The sequence below is a fragment of the Phaseolus vulgaris genome, chromosome 3 (assembly GCF_051622355.1).
Source record: "Phaseolus vulgaris cultivar YP4 chromosome 3, ASM5162235v1, whole genome shotgun sequence".
Lineage (NCBI taxonomy): Eukaryota > Viridiplantae > Streptophyta > Magnoliopsida > Fabales > Fabaceae > Phaseolus > Phaseolus vulgaris.
In genome coordinates, this window is record NC_143500.1 from 31,207,270 (window position 1) to 31,231,954 (window position 24,685).

A 24,685-nucleotide genomic window follows, 5' to 3' on the forward strand; every position below is an offset into this window, starting at 1 on the left:
ACACCCCCGACCCAGTTTCCTCCTACACCCCCAACCCATTAAAACATGTCACACGCCACAACACCACTCGTGCTCCAATCGTCGCACCGTCCAACGTCGCAAGCCTCCACGTAAAACACATCACACGTTGGAACACCACTCGCGCCGCGTTGCCAGTGCTGCCAGCCGTCGCGCACACCAGGTCAGACGCCGCAACACCGCTTGTGCTCCATCCGCCGTGCCGCCCAGTGTCGTCAGCCTCCGCGCACGTCAGATCACACACCGCAACACCGCTCGCACTCCAACCGTCGTGCCGCCCAGTGTCGCCAGCCTCCGCGATCGTCAGGTCACACACCGCAACACCGCTACCGGCGTCTAGATCCGTTCAACTGCCAGCACCCCAGTCCCGCCGCTCTATGTCACCTCCGACACCCTCCTCAGTAGTATCCATTAGAATTCCAAAGATTGTTTATTTCTCACAAAAAAAAAAGCAAAGGAAAACAACAACAACAAGCGGCGCATCAAACCCTAATGGCGCACCAAACCCTAATGTACAAGAGGAACCCAAAACGCCCCCAAGGCCCATTTTCCTGCTGCACACCCACGACCCAGTTTCGGTTTCTTCTTCCTGCACCCCCACAATTTTAAATATTCCAACATTAACCTTGAGCAATAATTTTAAAAGGGCAACGTTCAGCACTTCCACAGTCACTGCTCATCTTCATCCTTGGGTATCAACTGTTGTGGAGGTTTTTCATAATTGTTGGGAGCAAGGCGGATGAGTACACAACGTTGCCGAAGTGTTGTTTGGGTTATAGAGGTAAGAGTTAAGGTTTTTTTTAAGGAGCACAGTGGTTATGGAAATTTCGGGATTACCGGATATCGGGATCCGGTAATATATTCTGGATTCATGAATCCGAAATTAATTAAATTATGTGTTCCGGATGAGGGGGTGTTCCGGAAGGTAAAATGTCATAATATGTTGTTCTCTGGATTTCTGAATCCAGAAGCTTAAATGTCATTACGGATGGGTTGATCCGGTATTGTATTTTGTGTTATGGATTCATGAATTCAGAATGCATCAGTTGCATTATGGATTTATGAATCCAGAATTGTTTTTTTGTGTTATGCATTCCTGAATCTGGAATAGTCTTTTTGAATTATGGATTGTTGGATCCGAAATTATTTTTTTAACTTATGGATTCATGGATCCGGAATGCAATAATTTTGTTTTATTTATTTTTATTTGTAGAAGCATGGACAATAGTGAAGAATATGAACAAGAATTATATGATGATGTGAATGTGTGGGATGATGATGATATTGAGAAGTCATCATCTAAATGGAAGTGATATGAATGTACAGATGCGTTTACTACAGATGAGGTAAAGTTAAGTTTGTAAAGTATGTTTAAGTTGTTTGTTAATTAGTAAATAATTTGTTATGATAACTTTTGTAGGTATTTCATACTCGGGATGAACTTCTAAAGTGGGTTAGAAAAGTTGCGTTTGACATTGGTTTTTGTATTGTGATATTGAGATCGGATACTTCAACTGGCCAACGAGGAAGGAAAACATTTGTATTATTAGGTTGTGAGAGAGGAGGTCAATACAAACGATATAAGAATGATTTACAGGTTACTGAGAGTGGAACTAGGAAATGTGGTTGTCCTTTCAGATTACGAGGGTATCCAGTAAAGAGTGGTGAAGGGTGGATATTGAAATTAATTTGTGGGTCTCATAATCATGAGTTGGCAAATACATTGGTTGGTCATCCATATGCTGGTAGGTTCACATGTAATGAGAAGTCAATGCTTATGGACATGACAGACAGTTCGGTGAAGCCTAGAAATATTTTGCTGACAATGAAAGAGCATAATGAGAAAAATGTGAGCACAATAAAGCAAGTTTATAATGCACGATATATGTACAAAAACTCAGTACGAGGTGATAGAACTGAAATGCAACAATTGATGATGTTACTTGAGCGTGATATGTATGTCCATTGGTCTAGGTTTGAAGAAGGGACGAATGTTGTGCAAGATTTATTTTGGACACACCCTGATTCAGTGAAGCTATAGAATGCCTTTAACATTGTATTGATGATGGACAGTACCTATAAAACTAATAGGTATAGGATGTCATTGTTTGAAGTTGTTGGTGTAACCTCAACGGGATTGACCTTAAGTGCTGCATTTATGTTACTCGCATCAAAACGTCATCATAACTTTGTATGGGCCCTTGAGAAGCTGAAAGGTTTGTTTTTGAGATTTGATTCATACCCGAAGGTTGTGGTTAGTGATAAAGATATTGCTCTAATGAATGCAATAAATGTTGTCTTTCCCGAAGCTGCTAATTTGTTATGTCGTTTTCACATTGATAAAAATGTTAAAGCTAAATGTAAAATGATTGTTTATCCAAAAGAGGCATGGGATCAAGTGATGGAATCTTGGGGAGCAATTGTTGATTGTGAAAATGTAGAGTCCTATGAACATCGTGTTGAGGCATTTAATGTTGTTTGTTCACCATGGCCTATATTTACTGAATATGTGATTAGTACTTGGTTAAATCCACATAAAGAAAAGTTTGTTAAGGCTTGGACGGATAAAGTCATGTACTTAGGCAACACGACAAGTAACAGGGTTGAGGCTGCACATTGGAGTTTAAAGAGGATCCTTGAGACGTCAATGGGGGACTTATGTTTTTGTTGGGAATCCATTAATAAGATGATCATCTTGCAACATAATGCAATTAAATCTTCATTTGAAAAGAGTTTGCATGTAGTGAGTCATGTCTTCAATGTAACAAGATATAAGAAATTGCTTGGCTTCGTATCAAAATATGCCTTGTAGTATATTGCAGAAGAGAGTGATCGAGTTGAATATGTTGGTTTAGATAAATCTTGTTATGGGTGCACCATTAGATCTACTCACGGCCTTCCTTGTGCTTTTGAATTGGCTTCCTTTGGTGTGGGTAGCATACCATTGCAGTCAGTGCATCTCATTTGGACACGATTAAGCTTTTTAGATATTTCAAGTGATGATACTTCAGCAGAGTTGTCCATCCAACAAGAGTGAGTTGTCATCATGAATCGGTTCAATGAGGTTGACATGGCTGGTAAGATTAACATCAAAGCCAAATTAAGTGAGATTGCCTATCTAGATAACACATCTTTATGTCCACCAAGGGAGAAAGTCAAAACAAAAGGTGCACTAAAAGGGCGTCAGAGTAAATTTGGTAGATCAACGAAGCGAATTCCTTCTTACTTTGAACATGTTGATGCCATTCTTTCACAACATGATAGTTCATCTAGTTTGAAATGTAGCAAGGGATTTATTTCGGAGACTCCTCCGACCAAATCAATACCAATGCTACAAAAATTTCCAGTGGGAATTCATCCTTACATTGTTGATATTGTTGATGTTAAGGCTGACAGTCATTGTGGCTATCGTGCGATTGGTGCATTATTGGGTATGAGAGAGGAGTCCTGAGCTATTGTACGCATGAACTTGCATAAAGAACTTTGTCAATGGCGTCAAGAATATATTGATTTGTTTGGCGGGGATGAACGATATGAATTTTTGAAAAATTCACTTCTAGTTGACCACATGGTAATTATATTCATTATGAATGATGTTACATTTTCTTCTGTTTGCAGATAAGTACAGATAAGTGGATGACAATACTAGATATGAGATACGTTATTGCAAATCGATATAATGTGATTGTTGTGTGTTTATCTCTTAAACAATCATTGACTATTTTTCCATTAAGATCCCAACCTCCAACAGATTTTAATCATCACCACATCATCTGTATTGGACATGTTCATGGAAATCATTTTGTTCAGGTTTGTTAAACTTCATTATCAATGAATTTTAGGAATCATAGAAAAACATAATTAATGAAATTGCTTACAATTTTTAACAGGTTCAGTTGCAAGAAGGTTGCCCGATTCCACCAACAGATATTTTATGGTCTACTCATTGTTATCCAATTGCCAAAACATGGTGTTCATATTATACTAGTCGGATGCAAATGTTTACACAAATTATGTCCATTAGACGACATTTATAGTTGTCTAATTATGTCACCAACAGATATAACATTCTGACTATTATAAATGCGGAAGAAGAATTGTATAATTTCATAACCAAAGTGTTCATTCATCAAATTCATAAATAATTGTAAACTAAGTCTTTGTTCACGAAATTACAAAACATAACATCATCATCATCGCCCGTGTCGTCGTCTGCGGACATACACAGACATGTCCTCAGTGGCTGATCGGGCTAGCATCAAGGCTATATGTGTCCCTTCCCATGCAGGTGAATCCTTGGTTAGATGACCATCATCTATAATCAACTGCAAGGTGGATGCTATTCTTCTACAAAGACCCTACAATTATAAACAAATTACATTAATTGCAATTGAGCATGTATTATTTAAATAAGCAAGTAATAAGTTCTTACCACTGCGGGATGCTCAGAGATAGTATAATTCTCGCCCTGACGTCGTCCATTATGGGTAATCACCGGACGTCGATCATCCTCAGCCATCTGGATGATATATGGGTGTGATATAGATCGAAACCACTCCAAATATGCAGGAACACAGGTTCCAACATCAGCTGCTAATATTGCACCCTGTACGAGGTTAGCATTATAATCTAACCATCGATGGTCGATATCAGATGTGGATGGATCGCCATGATGAACGGTGGTTGGGTGACTAGGGATACACTGTATATATCCAAATTGTCTGAGTACACGTTTAGGCAAATGCATTTGCCTACAACCCCTCAACCGAATGTACCCTGAAAATAATGAAATCCACTCAAAAGGACGCACCGCTCTATGCTCTTCATAGGGCATCAATTAAACAACACCTACACAAAGGCTATCTAATTGCATCCGAACTGAGGCAAGTGTGGACAACCTACTCTCGACCACATATTTCATACACCGCGGCTGATCCTCAACATAGTCATCCTGAAGCTGTCGGTGCCCAATAGTCGGAAAATGCTCATATATCCATGATGAAAATAACGTGACATACCCAGCTAACTGTTTAGTATTTGCATAGGAACCATCTCCCAACTGCTCATACATGTGGGTCAAAGTAGCTGCTGCCCACGAGTATCCTCCGGTGTGCCTTAAATCTACAAATAATCCCAAGTAGGATACACTCACCGACGTAGCACTCTTATCTGCAAAGATGGTGCAACCTACTAGGTGTAGCAAATATGCCCGTGCAGTAAAAGTCCATTGTCTCCTAGTACATGCGTCCTCATACATCTCCCTCAACCAGCTTAGACGCACATGTCCACCCCTACAATGACGAGTCTCAACAGCTGCTACTCCCCGATCTACACGAAGTGAATCAACAAGTAAATCGGTCGCCACAGCTGCATCCAAGGTCGGATACATGTAGAATTGCCCCATAATTGGGAGGTGCAACAAATTCGACACATCATCCAATGTGATGGTCAACTCACCTACAGGCAGATGAAATGAATTTATCTCTGGGTGCCACCTTTCTACAAAGGCACACAACAGTCCTTTGTCTATAGCTTTCCCCAACAAGTGCAGCTAAACCTGACAACTCCACTGCAGGTAGTATCCGAGGATGAGGAGCACCCATCTTATTCATTTTTCGGCCATGAGACACCAATTTTAACTCTCCTCGATCCTAATTTAACCAACCAAAATCATATAAAATATACAATTTAATCAACGCAAATCATATCAAATTAACAAGGAACAAATATCATATTACAACATATATTTACTTACCACAACATTCCATAATTGCATGGCCACATGGGCTTCATAACCTGTCAACAGTGTCTTATCCCGTGGACCTTCGGGATAACCTTCATCTTCTACTTCAGGTGTGTCTTCATCCTCCACCTCCAATTGGGGTTCAGCTTCTTTAGGTTCAACATGTTCTGCATCTTCATGTTCAACATGTTCTTCATCTTCATTCACATGTCTTCTTCTTATTCTAACAGAGGCTGTGGGACGTAGACGATCACCTTGTGAACCTCCACCCATAGTCTTCACAATTTCTGTTCAATTACACCATTTAAAGTCACCAATATTCACCCCTAGTTGCATGATGTTGACTTTCAAAAGTATGTTTGCACACATTATCCAAAGATTCACTAAGACTTAGTTTGGAGAAAACTACGATATTCAATCATATTCTTTAATTTACACAAGGTTAGGTTTCATAATCAACATGAAACCAATAATAAAATTAACTAGCATACAAAATTAATCTTAAATATAGCCAAGCCCACTCAAGTGAGAGTACAATACTATATAATACCAAGCAAAACACTACAAAACCTTGACCCAATACAATTGTTGTTTAGTAATTCAAGTAACACAAACACAAACAACAACTCATTATTCCGGACACATCAATCCGGTACAATACCAGATCCAAAAATTCGGCAGTTTACCGAATCCATAAATTCGGAAGCTTACCGGATCCATAAATTCGGAAGCTTACCGGATCCCGAAATCCAGAACATTCTCGGAATCATAAATTCGGGATTCTATCGGATGCATCAGTTCGGAATGTGAAAAAATGATTACAGAAACATAAATCCATGGAAAAAACGGATGTCTAAATCCGAAAACAGAAAAATTTACTTACCTTTGCCAAGAGAAGGAAGAAGAAGCCTCACCAAAAAGGATTATGTGAGATTCAAAGGAGAAGAGGAAGAGGAATGTGGAGGTGCCGCCGCTGCTATGGAAGAGGAAGAAAATTGTCTGCGTAAAAATAAGAACATCAACGCTGCCTTCATTTTAGGGTATTTTAGATTAGGGATATGTTTGGAATTTTAAAAACTAATAGGGTGATTTAGTCTTTGTATAAGAGTGTGGGGGTCCAGGAAGAAAAAAGTGGGGGTGCAGGAAGAAACAACCCCTAGTTTCCTGCTGCACCCTTCCACGAAGTTTCTTGTTTCACTCCCCACGACCCAATTTCCTGTTGCACTCCCGCGACCCAATTTCTTGCTGCAACCCCCACGACCCAGTTTATTGCTGCACACCCCCACGACCCAGTTTCCTACTGCACCTCCGACCCAGTTTCCTGCTGCACTCCCCACGCCCAATTGTACTTAAGACTACTCTTTGAGGACAAAGTGTTTTCTGGGGCGAATAATAATGTTAGGATAGGCCCAAGCATACAAGTCCAACAAACTATGTTAACCTAAATCTCACATATATAAGTGAGAGATTCTGGAAATAAAGGAGAAGAATAAATGTTTATAGTTAACCCTAATTTAATAGTATTCTGTAGGCATAGCCTTTGTTAATCATAGAATAGGTAGTTGCAGTTCTGGTGTTCTATCAATTGGTTCTTTCATTGAGAGTTATGCCTCCATAAACTCAATCAAAAGATCTAAAAGAAAGAATAAACACCATCAAAGAGTGTGTTTCGGCTATTGAAGAAATCCTACATCGCCTACGCCTCAACCGTCGCGCCGCCCAGCACCACTTGCCTTCGCGCACGCCCCAACAGCGCCTGCGCCCCAACCGCCGCACTACTTAGTGCCGCCAGCCTCCGCGTGCACGAGGACACAAGCCGCAACAACGTTCATGCCCCAACTGTCGCGCAACCCAATGTCGCCAACCTCCGTGCACACCGGGCTCCACTTCGTTCAATTTCCAGCACCTTAGCCGCCATCGTCGTGCCTCCCAATGTCGCCTGCAACTACACTGCCCACATCCACTCCAATTTTTGCGTCCCTCTCCTTCATCCCCTTAAAACACCAAGGATTATTTCTTCAAAAAAAAAGCAACAGCAGTGGCGTCACCCTCCCCTCCTAAACCTAATTTTCAAATGACACCCTCCACTACAAACCCTAATTCCCCAAACGACACCATCCACTGTAAACCTCAAACAATAGGCGCCACAAACCAACCCTAGCAGTCCAAAACGCCCCCAAGGCCCATTTTCCTGCTGCACACCCCACGACCCAGTGTCCTACTGCAACCCCCCATGACCCAGTTTCTTGCTACACGCCTCACGACCCAGTTTCCTGCTGCACCTCCCATGGTCCAATTTTCTGTTGCACCCCCACGACCCAGTTCATGTTGCACCCCTGTGGCTCAATTGCACTTGAGACTTCACTTTGAGGACAAAGAGTTTTTTGGGGTGTATAGTAATGTTAGGATAAGTCCAATAGTATACTAGCCCAACAAACTATGTTAACCTAAATCTCACATATATAAGTGAGAGATTATGGAAATAAAATAAAAGAAGAAAAGTTTATAGTTCACCCTAGTTTTCTAATCTTAGTATTATGTAGCTCATAGACATAATTAATAATAGAATAGATAGTTGTAATTACTACCGTTCTATCAATGGTGCTTTCATTGCATACCATGCCTCCCAAAACTCAATCAAAATACTTAAAAGAAATATCAAACTCTATCCAAGAGTGTTTATCGGCCATTAAAGAAATATCACACCACTTGCGTCTCAACCGCCACACCGTCCAGCAACGCAAGCCTCTGCGAAAAACACGTCACATGCCGCAACACCGTCGCGCTCCAATCCTCACGTCGCCCAGTGCCACCAGTCACCGCGCACACCAGGTCAGACGCCGCAACACCGCTCGTGCTCCAACCATCGTAACGCCTGATGCCGCCAGCCTCCGCGCATGTTAGGTCACACACCGCTACCGACGTCTAGATCCGTTCAACTGCCAGCACCCCAGCTGCCTTCGCGCCTTTCAATGTCACCTCCAACACCCTCCTCCGTCATATCCATTAGAACACCAAAGATTGTTTGTTTCTCACAAAAAAGAAAGAAAGAAGCAAAACAGAACAATAGGAGCAAGCGGCGCACCAAACCCTAATGGTGCACCAAACCATAATGCACAAGAGGAACCCAAAACGCCCCCAAGACCCATTTTCCTGCTGCACCCCCGCAACCCAGTTTCCTTCTGCACCCCCCACTACCCAGTTTCTTGCTGCACCCCCCGACCCAGTTTCCTGCTGCAACCCCCGACCCAGTTTCTGCTGCACCTCTGCGGTCCAATTGTACTTAAGATTACACTTTGTGGACAAAGTGTTTTCTAGGACGGATAATAATGTTAGGATAGACCCAAGCATATAGGTCCAACAAACTATGTTGACCTAAATCTCACATATACAAGTGAGAGATTCTGGAAATAAAGGAGAAGAAGAAAAGTTTATAGTTAACCTTTGTTAATCATAGAATAGGTAGCTCCAATTATGGTGTTCTATAAAATTTTGTATTTCTTAGATTGAATTGATGAATGTGAAGGGTGATTATATAACCTAAGTGTAATATAGTGTGTATTTGAAGTAAAAAAAACATTAAGTAAATGAGTATTCATATTTTACTAATATAATAAATTACATAAATTATAAATTAAAATATTAGGATGATAAAATATTAAATTTTTTTTGCTATAATACGTGTAAGGAACTATCCTGAATGCTTACGAGTAACCCTTTGAGGAGTATAATCCATAGTTGAATCAAATATTAGACTTTCGTGTATATTTTTAAACAATTATTTTTCAAAAATAGTCTAATTGTTTTTTTTTTCAATTTCTAAAAGTTTTAAATAAAGTTGAAAATTTTATTAATAATTAAATTATTACAGTTTTTACATGTAATGTGATATTTTAAGTATAATGTAAGAATTAAATTTCATTAGTTTATATGGTGAATATCTATCTCAATTTCACTTATGTGGTTTGTATAGATGATGTTTTCATAAATTCTAAATCTATCTATGTATATACTTTATTTTGTAAATTTGTTAAAATATTTTAAAATTAACTATTGAAGATTGATTTCAATTAAATATAATTTTATAAATTATCCTAAAGATTTTATTAAAATAAAATAATATACATATCATTGGTTATTTCTATAAAAAAATTATAAACACGTGTTATATGCTTTTCACAAAATAAGTCTAAATAAACTATAAACATGTAAGGTCTCCGAACCCAGCTCAAATCTGAACTTTACTTAAACATCACGACAAATAAAGTACCCAGATATTAAATAACATAATATAATGTAAATTAATTAATTAGTTATATACTAACAAAAATGCACCAATAATATTTTTTTCCTTGAAATTCAAAGCTCATTTCAGCTACTGAATTGGAACGTCCAAATTGTACAAAATGACATTTTGTCATTTTAAAGTTCGTCTAAAACTTATATGGGATTTCCCAAATTTCGAATATATTTTTGTTTTGGTAAATTGTCAAAATGTATTTGTTATATACAAAATGAGTATTTCTTTATCTTTCAACATTATTTTCTCTTTCAATTTGAGCCTTTGAATTAATTAGTATTCACTTTAATTGTGTATCTGTTTTTTTAGCTTAATTTATTTTATTAACTGGCAGATTTCTTTCAATTAACTGTAAAGTTTTTTTTGGGTCAATTTTGATGGTGTTTATCACAATAAATTATGAACTGAAAAAAGTTGAAACAACAATAATAAAGAGATAGAGTACCAAAACAAAAGTTTAAAGGCTATAGTACTGTTTGTTTTACAGAACTTTAACAGTGATTTAATCTTTGCTATAAGATCCTCCATTAAAGATAGAGAAAGTTGGAGGTTTATGAAATTTAGGAGATATCTAGACTAGAATTGATTAAAAAAAATAATTGAGAAATTAGTATATTTTGTATTGTATTAAAAAATGTTTGTGTTCTAATGCCATGTTGAACACAAGGCAAAACACCTCTCATGCCATGGTGATTCTATTAAAATAAAATAAATTTTTACAAGACAAGACCTAAACAACATTTCTTTGGACTTGGAGTTTAGCAATTCTGTTATTTGGTCGCCATATCCTTCTACCAGATGGAATTCTCTTGTCAGAAGAAATTTTGGGTGCTTCCAACTGAACTTCCAGATTGGAGGAATCTAAGGATAGTCTTTTCATAATGAAAGCATCTAAATCGAAGTCACTTTCACCATCTGCATCATCCTCATCATCATTGTCGTCGTCACTGGAAAAATCGCCTCTGTTTTTATTTGTTCCCGCAGTATTTCTCAAAGAATTAAACGGCATGTTGTAGGAATTTGGGCTGAGTTTGAGGAGCGTCTTTAAACTGTCAATGGCCGGGTCTAAAATATCTAAGAATCCCATAACCCATGTAGCATCATCTACAACTTCTGTTCGCTGTACCATGCAACAAATAAAATTTACAAGAATTAAATTATGTGTCAAGTAGAAATTGGTCTGAGATTATAATGGTCCTTGGATCATGAAATATTTCTTCCAATATATGACAGTTACCTGTTGGAAATAGAGATTACGAATCTCTTCAGCACGCACAGAGTTTCCTTGTTCTTCCTCCATTGATGCCCAAGTCATCCATGTGACGTAACTCTGAGAATTTATATTCAGCGAGGATTTAAATAACCTACGTGCAGCTGAAAGATTGCCAACCCTCTGTTCCAGAACACCCCAAGCCTGCTTGGAGAAAATAGTCACACCAAGTGATGATTACTAAGCTATGTAAAGACTCAAGTTGTAACAAGATTTATTATATGCATGCGTGTCACCTGAAGACATCTGGCAGCAGTTTCACTGTTCTGATCAATTGATAGTGTTTTTTGGTAGAATTCTCTGGCTTTATTCATGTTTCCTTCCTTCCATTCCATCCAACCCCAAGCCTACATTATGCAATAAAATAAAAATCATGATTCATGAACTTTAAATCTAACTCAACCTTATAAAAACAGCTTATAATGTGAAGTTTGCATCCACTTATGTATTATGAAATGTTTTTATCTTTAGTCGATGTGGGATTTTCGACAAGATGATGAGGATAGTAAGAAGAATGCCATGATAAATATATGACACTAATTCAAATCAAATAGAAGTGGCATATTCTGACTTTCTAAAATATCTGACTTTCTGCTAGTCAGCAGAGATTCTTCATCATGTCAAAATTAGTTCACAGAAGATTATAAAAAGAAAGGAATGAAAAACTGGGTAATGATATTTAAGATAAATTATCCAAGAGAAGAAATTTCTTACAAACCAAACAGGTTGGTGCCTTGGATTCAATTCTGACGCTCTCCTGAACAAAACCCGTGCAAGGTTTGCAGTTGAGTGTTGGTATTCTAATAAAGCAAGAGATTGAAGTAGAACAGCATCCCTCGGATTTAGAGTGTGGCCTATCATTAAAAGTTTTCTTCCCTTGTCAATGTTGCCAAGGTTTGCTTCAAAAACGCCCCATACATGCCAAGCAAACCTATTTTTAGGACTAGCATGTACTGCTTTCTATAAAACAAAATAGAATAACACACACATAAGTCACGCAATGACAGAAAAATATCCCAACACCTAATGTGTATATAGTCTGTCTAGTTCAACCAATGAGATGAATCAGAAGGAAAAAAAAAAACAGAAAAGAAGAGGAACTTGTAATGTTAAATAGAACCTCAAACAATTTCCTAGCAGCACGGTAGTTTTCCTGTTCCACCTCCATTTGTGCCCAACTCTATTTTAGAAAGAATAAATATGATTTGATGAGATAACTAACAAGCAGTACATAGAAGTTTACTTGAGAAACGATATCCCTGAGATAAGCATGACTTACAAGCCAACTAGCACAGCTATTAGGATTACACTTTATGGCCTGATTGAATAAATAGCGAGCCTGCTGATATCTTTTTGCTCTAGCTTCAAGCAGTGCAAGTGTTTGGTATATGTACTCATTCTGTCCACCATATTGAAGACCTTTACCGAGTAGACTCCTTGCCTTCTTTATATTTCCCTGCTTTAACTCTAGAACTGCCCATCCATGCCAAGCAGCAACATGCTTCTTATCAGCAACCGTGGCAGCATCAAACAACTCTCTTGCTCTCCTGATATTTCCCATTTGCATTTCAAGAACAGCCCAGCACTGTCCAAAGAGAACTTCCACTTATTAACTTCAGAGGTTAAAATACAACGTATCAGAGTATTGTTGGGAACAATCACTCCCATTCCTAATATTATTTTTAGCAGCTGAAAATAATCTGTCAGGTTCAGTACATGCCTCAAAGGAAATATGCATGCCAGGCCAGGTAAAATATAGTCACATCTATGCCCATCTGTGATTTTAAATAAGATGAAGGGGCATTTTTAAACATGATGAGATTTAATGTTGGTAATTTATTATCAACTAAGTAAAAAACTTGATCGAATATTAAATATAGATAAGGTCAGAGGTAACATGCATCACTCTGATCTTTAACAATTGACTCGTGTCTAATGTGCATGGGCCTATTTGGGAGAACTTCTAAGAAAGAAAAAATGAAATAATTCTCTTATATTAGTTTCTCTAAAAGATGAATTTAAACTAATCCATAAAAGAACTTTAGCTAACAAAGAAGTCAGGCCTGTAGAACAATTTATGCAAGCAGACTCTTTGAAGAGGACGTTCATTTATCCAGGGTCTCCAGATTTGAGAAACCCACAACATAATCTTTTGGAGAAAGTACACTATGAAAACCTGGCTAATGAATTTGCTTCAAAAAGTGCTAGAAGGATAACTCGTTTTACGTTTAAGGTTGTTTTAATTTGATATTCTATTTGGATGTTATTATCAATGTAAATAAAGTAGTTTGAAAGTTTTTGTACTTTATTTTGTAAAAATGCAATCATATTATAATATTTTGAAATATTAAATTAAGCCTTTATTTTTAAATATAAAGAAGTGGAAGGGCTCAATTTCCAGTATTAGAACAGGACCTCTAAAAAATTTAAGACAGCTCTGGACGAAGTCTACTTCACTTTCCCTTTTCATTTTATTCTCTTAGAAATGCTTATAAAGAAGTTTACCCATTTAGAGCCTAATTCAAAGTTCCAATACCGTATTAAGAAGAGTATTTTAAGTCTTCAATCTTATAAAACCAGCATATGACATTTATATACTATGAAGAGTATTTTAAGTCTTCAATCTTATAAAACCAGCATATAACATTTATATACTATATGACATGTTCTTATCTCTTATCAGGATCTGAACAAATTTAATGTAACTTGCACCTGACACTCTCACTAAACCGCATTCCTAAAGAGGGAGAAATGGGATCCAACCATGATTCCTCCTCGTGTCTCATCTTCATACCTTCGTGTTCATAATGATGGTGTGGATAAATAGGTTTTACTACTAAACCAGAAAAATACCTTGATCCAAATCCGGTTAAATTTAGATGCTATGAATTATCATAGGAGAATTGCAAGCACTATAAAACTATGTCCGGAATTCTAAATTTTTAACACACTCTCTAGTAGTCTCTAAATTCTTACCTTGATATTGAATTAAAGTTTGGTGATCACCACATGCAAAACACACTTGAACACTAACCTGCCAAATGTAGGCATTTTCACCCTGCGTAGCCTGGCAACCCTTCTCGTATATCTCTCTGGCTGCACCTGTTTTCGATTGCTTGCTCAAAATCTTTCCAAGTACCACGTAAGGTCGACCATCTTCTGGCCAAAAGCTTATACACTTCCATTCCCATTCAAAACCATCACAAAGAAATTGGCAACATTTCCACAGAAACAAATTAGTAACTTTAAAAAGGGAAAAACGTGACACCACACCTTTTGCAGCAAGGCCTCTGCTTCTTCATATTGAAAGCTTCTTCTAGCTATAAGTTTTGCCCTGTATAACGCCAAGTCCAAATTCACTGTGAGGGGTCTCTCTTTCGATTCCATCCTCGCAGGTTCAAACATGGGCATCTTCTTCGCGAATCTCGCCAGCCCCGCGTCGATCGCCGAAGCCTTCGCGTCACCACCGTTTTCCGCCTCATTCTCCTCCTCTTCCTCCTCTTGGCTGGAAAAATCTGTCACCGGCCGGCGAACCACAAGGACTTCCTCGGAGCCCGAGTCTTCGGGTGAAACTGCATTGCTTGAATTCTGTTCCGATGAAAGGGCACTTTTGTCCAGCACCGTGGTATACGAGGAGGACGAGTCACTGAGAGAGCAACACGGAGCATGTGAGTGTAGGGGCAAAATGGGTACTTTATGTGTGAGCTTGAAGATGTTCTTGGACTGAGTTACGAAAGCGAAAGTGGAAGAGGAAGAGGAAGGGAGGGCGTTCATTTCTGGTTAACGGACTAAACTGTTTCGTGTTTTCTACGTAGAGACCAATTGTTGAAGAAGAAGAGTGAGGGGAATTACCGTTATTACCCTCGATTGGAGTCATTGTTCATTGGAATTTTGTGATTCAAGTGGAAGGGTAGTTTGGTAGTTGTACATGCTACGTGTCAGTGGACTGAAATTATCCACGTAACTACGTGGCTTATGTGGCTGAGGCCTTCATCCTTAATGCAGATTTTAGTCACACGTGTGAGTTCGTGATTGGCATGTGTGGTCGGGTTCCTGATTTTACAAACGTTGATATATCATAAACGATTAATAAACGGGAGAATATTTGTCCTAAACATTTTTCGCTTGGAAAAAAAGTTTATTTTACATAGTTTTTTTTATCTTACTTTCGCTTTAAAACTTTCTTTAATAATAAAATATTATATTTTTAATATAAATAAAATAATATTATATTTTAATTATTAAGTGAATGTAGATGTATTAAAGGTGTGAAATTATCATTTCTCTTTTCACTTTCAAACACAAAAGGACTGTTCATCTCATGATTGATGGGAATATATGAAAACGGTAAATACTAATGGGAAGTGGTTTAAAAAGGTTATTTTTTTTTAAAAAAAAAGTAACTTCTTATCTCTTTATTTTAAAAAAAAAACATGTTTAATTTTGTATCAAAATAAATCCTGATTAATAAACAATGAGATGAAAAACTATATATTGTATAAATTTTTATATATGGGTATTGTATTAATTTCTTACAATAATTAATGTATTATATATATATATATATATATATATATATAAAGTTGATATAAACCTATAAACTATATCTTTTGAAAAAATATTTAAATTTACGTATACATGATATTGAATTTTTATTTGACATTCATGTTATTATTTACAATATCATTTGTTTTAAATTTACGTTTAAGATTTAGGGTGGAATAACTTGATTTAAAATACTATTTACATCATATATAACGTACCTATATTATATTAATGTTGTAAAAACTGAATTTATAATAACACAAAAGATTGAGAATTCGGTTTTTATTCATGAACCTAATGTGGTTTAATTTCACGAGTCTGATTCTCATGGTTCAGTTTTGGTACTGTGCTTGTGGAAAATCTCGTGTAGGCATTATGTTTCTCTTGAAGTTTATTTTGTGTGTGAGATCCTCTTCTACATTCACGATCTTTACAAGGGTATGTGCTTTGTGCGCAAGACTTGGACTTTGGAAGATTCAACCGTTCTTTTCGAAAAGTTTGGCAACTGGAACGTGATGGAGTGCCGCTTGGGACGACATTGGGGTTATGCCAGTTTTGGGGTCGTTAAATTTTTTCCACTATATAAAGAGGGGTTTCATTCTCTCATCTCACTCACATCTTCACTACCTCTTCATCTTCCTCATCTCACTCACGTTGTTCATCTTCTTCTCTTCCTCTCTTTATCTTTTCCTTTTCCTTTTCACTTTATTCTTTTCTTTTAATTATAATATTTTCTGAGTTTGTTGGGTTCTTACTATTTTAAGAGTAGCTTGCTAGTTCTGATCTTCGAAAAATTCCAAGAAGTTCCTATTGTATCTTTGGGGACTTGCGCAATACACCACAGATAAGTCTTTACGGACAGTGATCACTCAACTTTGTTCGTGTTTTAAAGCCTCAATTACTACAACCGTAAGGACTTGTGACTGACAATGCGGACAACAACAACTTTGCTCTGGAAACGACAAACGTTATTTCCACAATGCAAACCATTTTTGCGAAACCATTTCCAAACGTCTAAAAAATTAAAGTCTTCACCGGTCAGAATTTTCGATGCAGGCAAAAACGCATGTCCACCTTGTTGGACATGGACGGAGTCGCTTTTGCACTTACGACTTCTAAACTTGACTCAAACATGACTGCGAAACAAATTGATGTTTGGACCCATGCAAACAAGGTATGTCGTCACACCTTACTCAATGTGTTATCTAACGATCTGTTCGATGTCTATTGCTCTTACAGGGAAGAAAAAGACATTTGGAATTCCCTTATCCACAAATACATTGCCGAAGACGTCGTCAGAAAAAGGTTTGTGATCGGAAACTACAATCGTTGGGAGATGATCGAAGACAAAGACATAAAAATCCAGATAAACGAATACTACAAGTTGCTTGAAGATATCAAAGATGAAAGTATAACCTTGCTTAATGAATTCGTGTATGAACTATTGATCGAAAATGTTCCGTAATCTAGGACTGATTACTAACAACAACTAAAGCATAAGCACAAACAAATGTCACTATCAGATCTGATCACCCACATCATCATTGAAGACAGAAAACGAAAGGAGTGTGTTGCTGCAAAGGCCAAAACTTTGTCTGCCAAACCCTAAACCCTAAATCAACTCCAAAAAGGTACGAGAAAAAATTTGATCACAAAAAGAAATATAATAATAAATTCTCTCGTCCCAATGGAACTAACCCCACTTTCAAGAAAAAAGGAAATTGATTTGTTTGTGGAAAGTCAGGTCATCATGCACCTCAATGCATAGGGCCAAAAACAATTATCCTCTTAAGGCAAATCTAGCCGAAGGGAAAGATACCATTGTAGCAGTCGTTTCACAAGTAAATCTTGTGACCAATGTGAGCAAATGGGTGGTAGACTCTAGGGCTACCAGACACATCTGTGCAAACAAAAATGTGTTTAACTCTTATAAAAGTGTGGGGGATAGAGGAAAACAAGTTTATCTCAGTGATTCCAGGACAACTTTTGTCTTAGAAAAAGGAAAGGTTTTACTAAAGCTCACATTTGGTAAAACTATGGCTTTGAGTGATGTGCTACATGTGCCATCGATTAGAGTTAATATGATCTTTGTAGCATTGCTAAGCAAAGTTGAGGTTAAAGTGTCATTTGAATCTGACCAGATTGTTATGACAAAAAACAATGTTTTTGTGAGGAAGGGATATTGTGATCAATGCCTTTTTGTATTGAACATCTATGAAATTATTAATGAATTTGAGTCTTCTGCTTATATTGTTGAAACGTATGATATATGGCATGCTAGATTAGGACATGTGAATTATTCGTATGTTATGAAATTGAAACGACTAGGATTAATCAACATGTGTGACAAACAAAATAGTAAATGTGGTATGTGTAAAATCTAAAATAAGGAAGAAAACATGCCATTTTGTAGAACGCCAAACTGAACTTCTTGGTTTAATTCATATCGATCTTGCAAATTTAAAATACACAATGTCTAGAGGTGGTAAAAATTATTTTGTAACATTTATATATGATTTTTCTAGATACACCAAAGTGTATTTAATTAAACATAAGGATAAAGTTTTTGACATGTTCTTAACTTATAAAGCGGAAGTAGAAAATTAAAAGAATTAGATCACAAAGAGGTGGTGAATATGTTCTATTTAATGATTATTATGTTAAAAAGGTATTATTCATGAAGTAACCCCACCGTATTCACCTGAATCTAATGGAGTAGCTAAAAGGAAAAATAGGACTTTTAAAAAAATGATGAATGTCATGCTTATTAGTTATAATGCTCTTGATAATTTGTGGGGTGAATCTCTGCTTACTGCATGTTTTTTTTCTTCCAAAATAGGATATCAACCTAATCTGAAATACCTAAGAGTATGGGGATGTTTAGCTAAAGTGATGTTACCTGGTCCTAAGAAAAGGAAAATAGGCTCTAAAACATCTGATTGCATGTTCTTAGGATATGCGGAACACAATGTTGCCTATAAGTTTCTTGTTCTTAATAGTGATATAATTGAACATAACACTATAGTAGAGACGAAAAATGTTGAGTCCTTTGAACATATCTTTCCTCTAAAGAGTAGTGGTACATTTGAACAACCTATAGATAGTGCTAGTGATGCCATGAGTGAGGATGTTAGGAGAAGTAAAAGATAGAGAAAGGAAATCTCATTTGGAGATGATTTTTACACTTATCTAGCTGAAAATGATCCTGATACTAAACATTGGGATAAAGCCATTAAGATTGAACTTGATTCAATCAAGAAAAAATAACACGTGGACCTTAGTAGATCTGCCTAAAGGAGCAAAACCCATTGGTTGTAAGTGGATCTTTAAGAAGAAGTGTCATCTTGGATGGATCCATATAGAAATATAAGGCAAGATTTGTGGCTAAAGGTTTTACTAAAAAACATAACATAGATTACTTTGATACTTTTGCCCCTGTTACTAGGATTTCCTCTGTTCATGTGTTGCTAGCTCTAGCATCTATCCATAAGTTAGTAATTCACCAAATGGATGTTAAAATATCTTTTTTGAATGGCGAACTAGAAGAGGGAATTTATATGACTCAACCTGAAGGATGGGTAGTTCCAGGTCAAAAGGAAAAAGTATGCAAACTTTTAAAAACTTTGTATGGTTTGAAAAGTGCACCAAAACAATGGCATGAGAAACTTGATAATGTTTTACTTTGTGAAGGTTTTTCTACCAATGATGTTGATAAATGTGTGTATTCTAGATCTGAAAATGGTGAATGTGTCATTATATGTTTGTATGTGGATGACATGTTAATTCTTGGTACATGCAATGATATTGTTTTTAAAACAAAACTATTTCTTGGATCTAAGTTTGAGATGAAAGACATGGGTGAAGCAATTGTGATTCTAGGAGTTAAAATTATAAGGAAGGGAGATAATATATTACTATCCCAAGAAACATACACTAAGAAACTTTTAAGAAGTTTGGTTATTATGACTTTAAGTTAGTGAGCACCCCTTATGATGCTAACTTTAAATTAAAGAAGAACAAAGGTGAATCTATTTCTCAAACTTAGTATGCCCAGATAATTGGGAGCTTATTGCATTTAATAAGCTTTTCTAGACTAGATATTGCTTAAGCAGTAGGTAGACTGAGTAGATACACTCAATGTCCTAGTCAGGATCAATGGGATGCGCTTGCGAGACTCATCAAATACTTGCTGTGAATATAGTAGATTTCTTGCTGTGATAGAAGGGTATAGTGATGCTAAATGGATCTCTGATTCAGCTGAGACAAAATCCACTAGTGTTTATGTATTTACACTTAGAGGTGGTGCAAAGATCAGTAAGGCAAACTATTATTGCAAGATCAACAATGGAATCTAAGTTTGTTGTTCTCAAGATGGTTGGTAGTGAAGCTGAGTGGTTGAAAAATTTCTTAGAAAACATTCCGTTAGGAATGAAACCAACCCCATTTGTATCAATGCGTTGTGATTGCTAATCGACAATAACTATAGCTAAAAATAAAACTTACAATGGAAAGAATAGACATATACAATTGACACATAATTTGGTGAAGCAATTGATAAAGAGTGGAACGATTTCTATTGACTATGTTAAGTCAGAATGAAACTTGGCGGATCCTCTGTCAAAACCCCTAGGGAGAAAACTAATTCTAGAAACATTGAGGGGAATAAGACTTAAGCCACTTGCAAACAAACAAGTAATGGAAGCCCAACCATTGTGATTGGAGATCCCATGAATAAGGTTCATATGGGTTGTTCTTGCCGGTTGACTTGATCGTCGGTTGACTCCGATGACTGGTTCGGGCTTTGCCTGTCTCCTCTGGGATCTGCACTTCTCTTGGTGTTGAATGCTATACTTGTAGAGACAAAAAGGGCGCCCTTACGGCCAATTGCACTCTGACGCTCAAGTAAGTACGGGCTTATCAAAGAATAAGAAACAACTAGTTTCAGTATTCAAAAAGTGTATTCAGAATTGCGTACCTTCACCTGGGATTTTAAGCCCCCTTTTATAGAGTATCGCTAGGTTACCACTAGTAACCGCCTTCCCTCATGAGAATCTTATCTCTAGTGAGAGTATCTTCAATAATCATAATTCTGTTATAGTGTGCGTAATTTTAACAACACAACTGTGTAGAATTCTATCTCCTTGGAGTGCAACAAACCCTAACAGAATAACCACCTGGGCACCAACAAAGGCCACCACTCCCGGGGTCTAATCTGTTTGAAGTACTTTTACATGGCCTCTCGTATCATTGTATCATGCATGTTCCGCTACGTATCATGCATGTCCCCTCATGTAACATGCTAACTGCTCTTATCAAACCCTAGTGCACTTTGGGCTTGGCTCAACAAAGACTGTTTTACTCATGCTAGACCCATATGTACTAGGTATACCCTAGGTCCGTTAGCATACGCTTTCCTGACTTATCAGGCCTTATACACGAATTATTATACCAAATGCATGAATGCGGGTTTTATACAAATACCTGATTCTCAACTCGTGGCCCATCATTCTAGCCCACCACTCTTAACATAGATCTGGTCACGCTAAGCACACCCCTGGAGCCCAGCCACATGACTCACAAGTGGGTCTCATTTGCCGAGCTGACCTACTTGAAAAAAGACTGAGGTCTGACCGACGAGCTCTGAGCGCTACGAGTTATGGTCTAGTACATGGGTAGAAGCAAGTCACTTGTTAGTTCTACTAACACTAAAATTGATTTAAGATCAATTTTGTCCATTCCTCTGGTGTGTATGAAAGTTCTAGACATTGCATTATCGAAAGGATAAACTTTGTGGTTAAAATTATGAGGTAAAAGAGATTTAATAATTAACAAAGTTTTAATAATTTTCATATATGTTATGGTTGGTGTATGATTTGTAACATATACTTGATGAAATCACCTATATGATGTCAAGTGGGGTCGTTTGCATGAGATCTTGGTGAGATCTCTATAACACTCATGAATATAGGGCACGTGCATGACCTAATAAGCGCAACACAGTAATAATAACAAGTAATGTAGGAGTGTATTGTGATTGTTAAACCTTTAACACATACTAAGTGTCTTGGTTCATATAGTTTGCTATACCAATTACACTATGTATTAAGTTCATCAATCTAAGATTGGTTCATATAGTTTGCTATACCAGCTTTGATGCATTACATCTTAGATGAACCCGTAATTTTTTTTCTTCTTTCTTTCATTCTAGCTTGCATTTTGCAATATATGGGGGATTCTTGTAAAACTGAATCTATAATATCGCAAAAGACAGATAATGCAGTTTTGATTCACGAACCCTAATGCGGTTTTGATTCACAAACCTGATTCTCAGGGTTTAGTTTCATTGATGCGCCATTTGCGGAAACCCTCGTGCAAGCGTTTCGTTTCTCTTGAAGCTCTTCTCATGTGTGGGATCCTTTTCTACACTCACAATCTTTTCAAGGGAAGGAGTTTCGTGTGCAAGACTCGGACCTTCGAAGACTCAATCGTTCTTTTCGGGAAGTTGGGCAGCTGAAAAGTGAGGGAGTGCCGCTAGGGACGACATTGGGGTTGTGGCAGTTTTGGGGCCATTACATTTTTGCCACTATATAAAGAGGGGTTCCATTCTCTCATCTCACTCACATCTTCACTGCCTCTTCATCTTCCTCATCTCACTCATGTTGTTCGTCTTTTCTTCTCTTCCTCTCTTTATCTATTCCTCTTCACTTTATTCTTTTCTTTTAATTATAATATTTTCTGGGTTTGTTGGGTTCTTACTATTTTAAGAGTAACTTGCTAGTTCTGATCCTCGAAAATTTCCAAGAAGTTCCTATTGTATTCTGGAGGACTTGCACAATACACCGCGGATAAGTCCTTATGGACAGTGATCACTCATGCCTTGGGAAATAAACTTTTTTCATGTTTTAAAGACTCAATTACTACAACCATATCCCAATATATCAAATGGCATATACATTATACAAGTTACTACATTCTCATCAACATAAATTTTTTTTCTCAACAACATCTTCAATGTTATTAAACAAACAATAAAAACTAAAACATTGTCAATAAGATGTTCTCTTCCATTATAATTTTTGGAAGAAATACTATGTTCCATAAAAAATTAAAACTTAATTTTCAAAATATTATTAGTAATTGATCCTGATTTTTAAGGGTTATAGAGGTACAAACATATATTACTGAGTGAGATATGTACACCTACCACTGTTAGATGTACAGTTACCATCAAGTTAAATGTAAACCACGTGAAGTCAGGATATATCGTTTACTTAATGAACTAACATAGTTAATATCTTGCTACATAGGTTGATACTACCTCGGGTACATCAATCACCCATAGTTGGAGCTTAAGTTTGTATTTGATTAATCTAACTCACTTAAAGAATGAAGATCAATCTTTTGGAGAATATGTCCTTATATGTATTTTTGTACTTTTGTGTATGATTATTTATGTTTATCAAGGTAAATAATTTATGAAAATCCAAGAATCGTGTTTTGAAATGTTTTTAATTGGCTAGAATTTAGTGTTAAAGAAATTTCCATGGACTAAAATTATATTTTAATATATTAAAATTACTTAAAACCTTAAAAAAATTGTAGAAATGTTTTAATATGTTAAAACTTGTTGTTTAATAGGTTGAAATCTCTTTATTGTAAGGATCTTGTTATCTGATATGTTATAATAGATTAAATATTCAAATTAGTTCACTGCTTTCACTTCAAGTGAAATCAATCAGTTGAATCAAGTTTTTTAATCCATTAAAAATAACAAACAATTTGTAAAAGTGTTTTTATGTGAGGATTATGAAAAATTATTTTGGAAACCTTTTTATACCAAGTTTTTACATTTTTCAGAAAGAGAGAAAACTGATTTTTAAAAGCACAATTTACATTGAGTAAATACTTTTGATTCTTGGAGTTTTATCTGATTACTTTCATTGATTGTAGCAATTTTGCCTAATTTACATAACATGTATGTATATGATGTAATTTAAGTGTAGTTCTTCTTTAATTCACTTGTTTATGAGATTCTTGTATAAAAATTGAACAAGAATTTTTTTATTTCTTATAACAACTAGGTTTTGCTTATGGTATAAGTCATTCTTGTAGGGTTTAAGAGATTGTTGTGTGACTCTTGATTGCAAAGTTTTTGTGTTATAATGACATCTCAGGTGGTGTGACTGAGAGAATGAATGTAGCTCTTGAGAAAGAGTTCAGTGTGTTTCTCCTTATCTCTCTTTACATTTCTATAATATGATTTTACATTTCTATAATATGATTTTAAGTGTTTATTATGTGTTAAAAAACTTAACCGAATAATTGAGTAATTTGATAAAAACTAATTGATTAACATTTCTTATTTTCACTAGTTAAAAGTATTTTCAATTTGTTATCTAACCGATTAATTTTTCACAAGATTTTCATTATAGTCCAAATTGTAAAAAATCTTTTAAAAGTTCAATTCACTCCCCTTTTGAACTCCGCCTACATATCTAACATAAAGGACTCACATCAATAAAGGATCTCACACCCACAAAGGTCACCTACATAGGATACAAATCTCATTATATATATATATGTGTGTGTGTGTGCGTGTACGTGTGTGTCTGTTGTCATCCACACAATAATGATCTCACATTTATCATGTTTATTATATGCATATCATCGTATCATACAACAATCATATATTACCATCACATAAATCTATACATCATCATGATCAAAACAACATGTCGCTTGGGCAAGCTAATTTCTCATAACTGAAAACTATCCATGCTTAAGCGGTCTCACACTGCTTGAACAAGAT

The 24,685-nt window shown here is 36.5% G+C and overlaps 3 protein-coding genes across 4 annotated transcripts; 2 read left to right on the top strand and 1 right to left on the bottom strand.

Annotated features, from left to right (window-relative positions):
* Positions 1-1,340: 1,340 nt before the first annotated feature.
* On the top strand, positions 1,341-3,055 carry LOC137805513 (PKS-NRPS hybrid synthetase cheA-like; the record flags this gene model as incomplete). The annotated part of the gene is made up of 4 exons (XM_090300118.1): positions 1,341-1,364; positions 1,439-1,974; positions 2,092-2,779; positions 2,831-3,055. Coding segments are annotated over 4 exons (1,473 nt in total), but the record flags the coding sequence as incomplete, so codon positions are not given.
* A 426-nt stretch (positions 3,056-3,481) lies between these two features.
* On the top strand, positions 3,482-4,055 carry LOC137805514 (uncharacterized). The gene is made up of 3 exons (XM_068605455.2): positions 3,482-3,589; positions 3,637-3,828; positions 3,909-4,055. The coding sequence occupies exons 1-3, from the start codon at positions 3,482-3,484 to the stop codon at positions 4,053-4,055; spliced, it is 447 nt and encodes a 148-aa protein (XP_068461556.2).
* A 6,605-nt stretch (positions 4,056-10,660) lies between these two features.
* HCF107 (high chlorophyll fluorescent 107) lies at positions 10,661-15,187 on the bottom strand. 2 transcript variants are annotated; one of them, XR_016519665.1, is made up of 8 exons: positions 14,605-15,187; positions 14,366-14,509; positions 12,611-12,916; positions 12,452-12,511; positions 12,050-12,291; positions 11,568-11,678; positions 11,299-11,475; positions 10,661-11,181 (listed from the first exon to the last, which is right to left on the bottom strand). XR_016519665.1 is itself a non-coding variant. In XM_068607426.2 (8 exons), the coding sequence occupies exons 1-8, from the start codon at positions 15,103-15,105 to the stop codon at positions 10,792-10,794; spliced, it is 1,935 nt and encodes a 644-aa protein (XP_068463527.2). In that variant the 5' UTR covers positions 15,106-15,187; the 3' UTR covers positions 10,661-10,791. The 2 variants fall into 2 exon arrangements, 1 of the variants encoding a protein (XP_068463527.2); XM_068607426.2 differs by having other exon boundaries at positions 12,046-12,291.
* Between the last annotated feature and the right edge of the window lie 9,498 nt (positions 15,188-24,685).

Bases quoted from the DNA above. Each gene is read 5' to 3' on its own strand.
- HCF107 (XM_068607426.2), bottom strand. From the start codon at position 15,105: ATGAACGCCCTCCCTTCCTCTTCCTCTTCCACTTTCGCTTTCGTAACT. The intron at 11,476-11,567 runs GTGACACGCATG...TTCTCCAAGCAG, and splicing joins CTGCTGCCAGATGTCTTCAG to GCTTGGGGTGTTCTGGAACA. The intron at 11,182-11,298 runs GTAACTGTCATA...TGCATGGTACAG, and splicing joins GTAATCTCTATTTCCAACAG to CGAACAGAAGTTGTAGATGA.
- LOC137805514 (XM_068605455.2), top strand. From the start codon at position 3,482: ATGAACTTGCATAAAGAACTTTGTCAATGGCGTCAAGAATATATTGAT. The intron at 3,590-3,636 runs GTAATTATATTC...TTCTGTTTGCAG, and splicing joins CACTTCTAGTTGACCACATG to ATAAGTACAGATAAGTGGAT. The intron at 3,829-3,908 runs GTTTGTTAAACT...AATTTTTAACAG, and splicing joins ATGGAAATCATTTTGTTCAG to GTTCAGTTGCAAGAAGGTTG.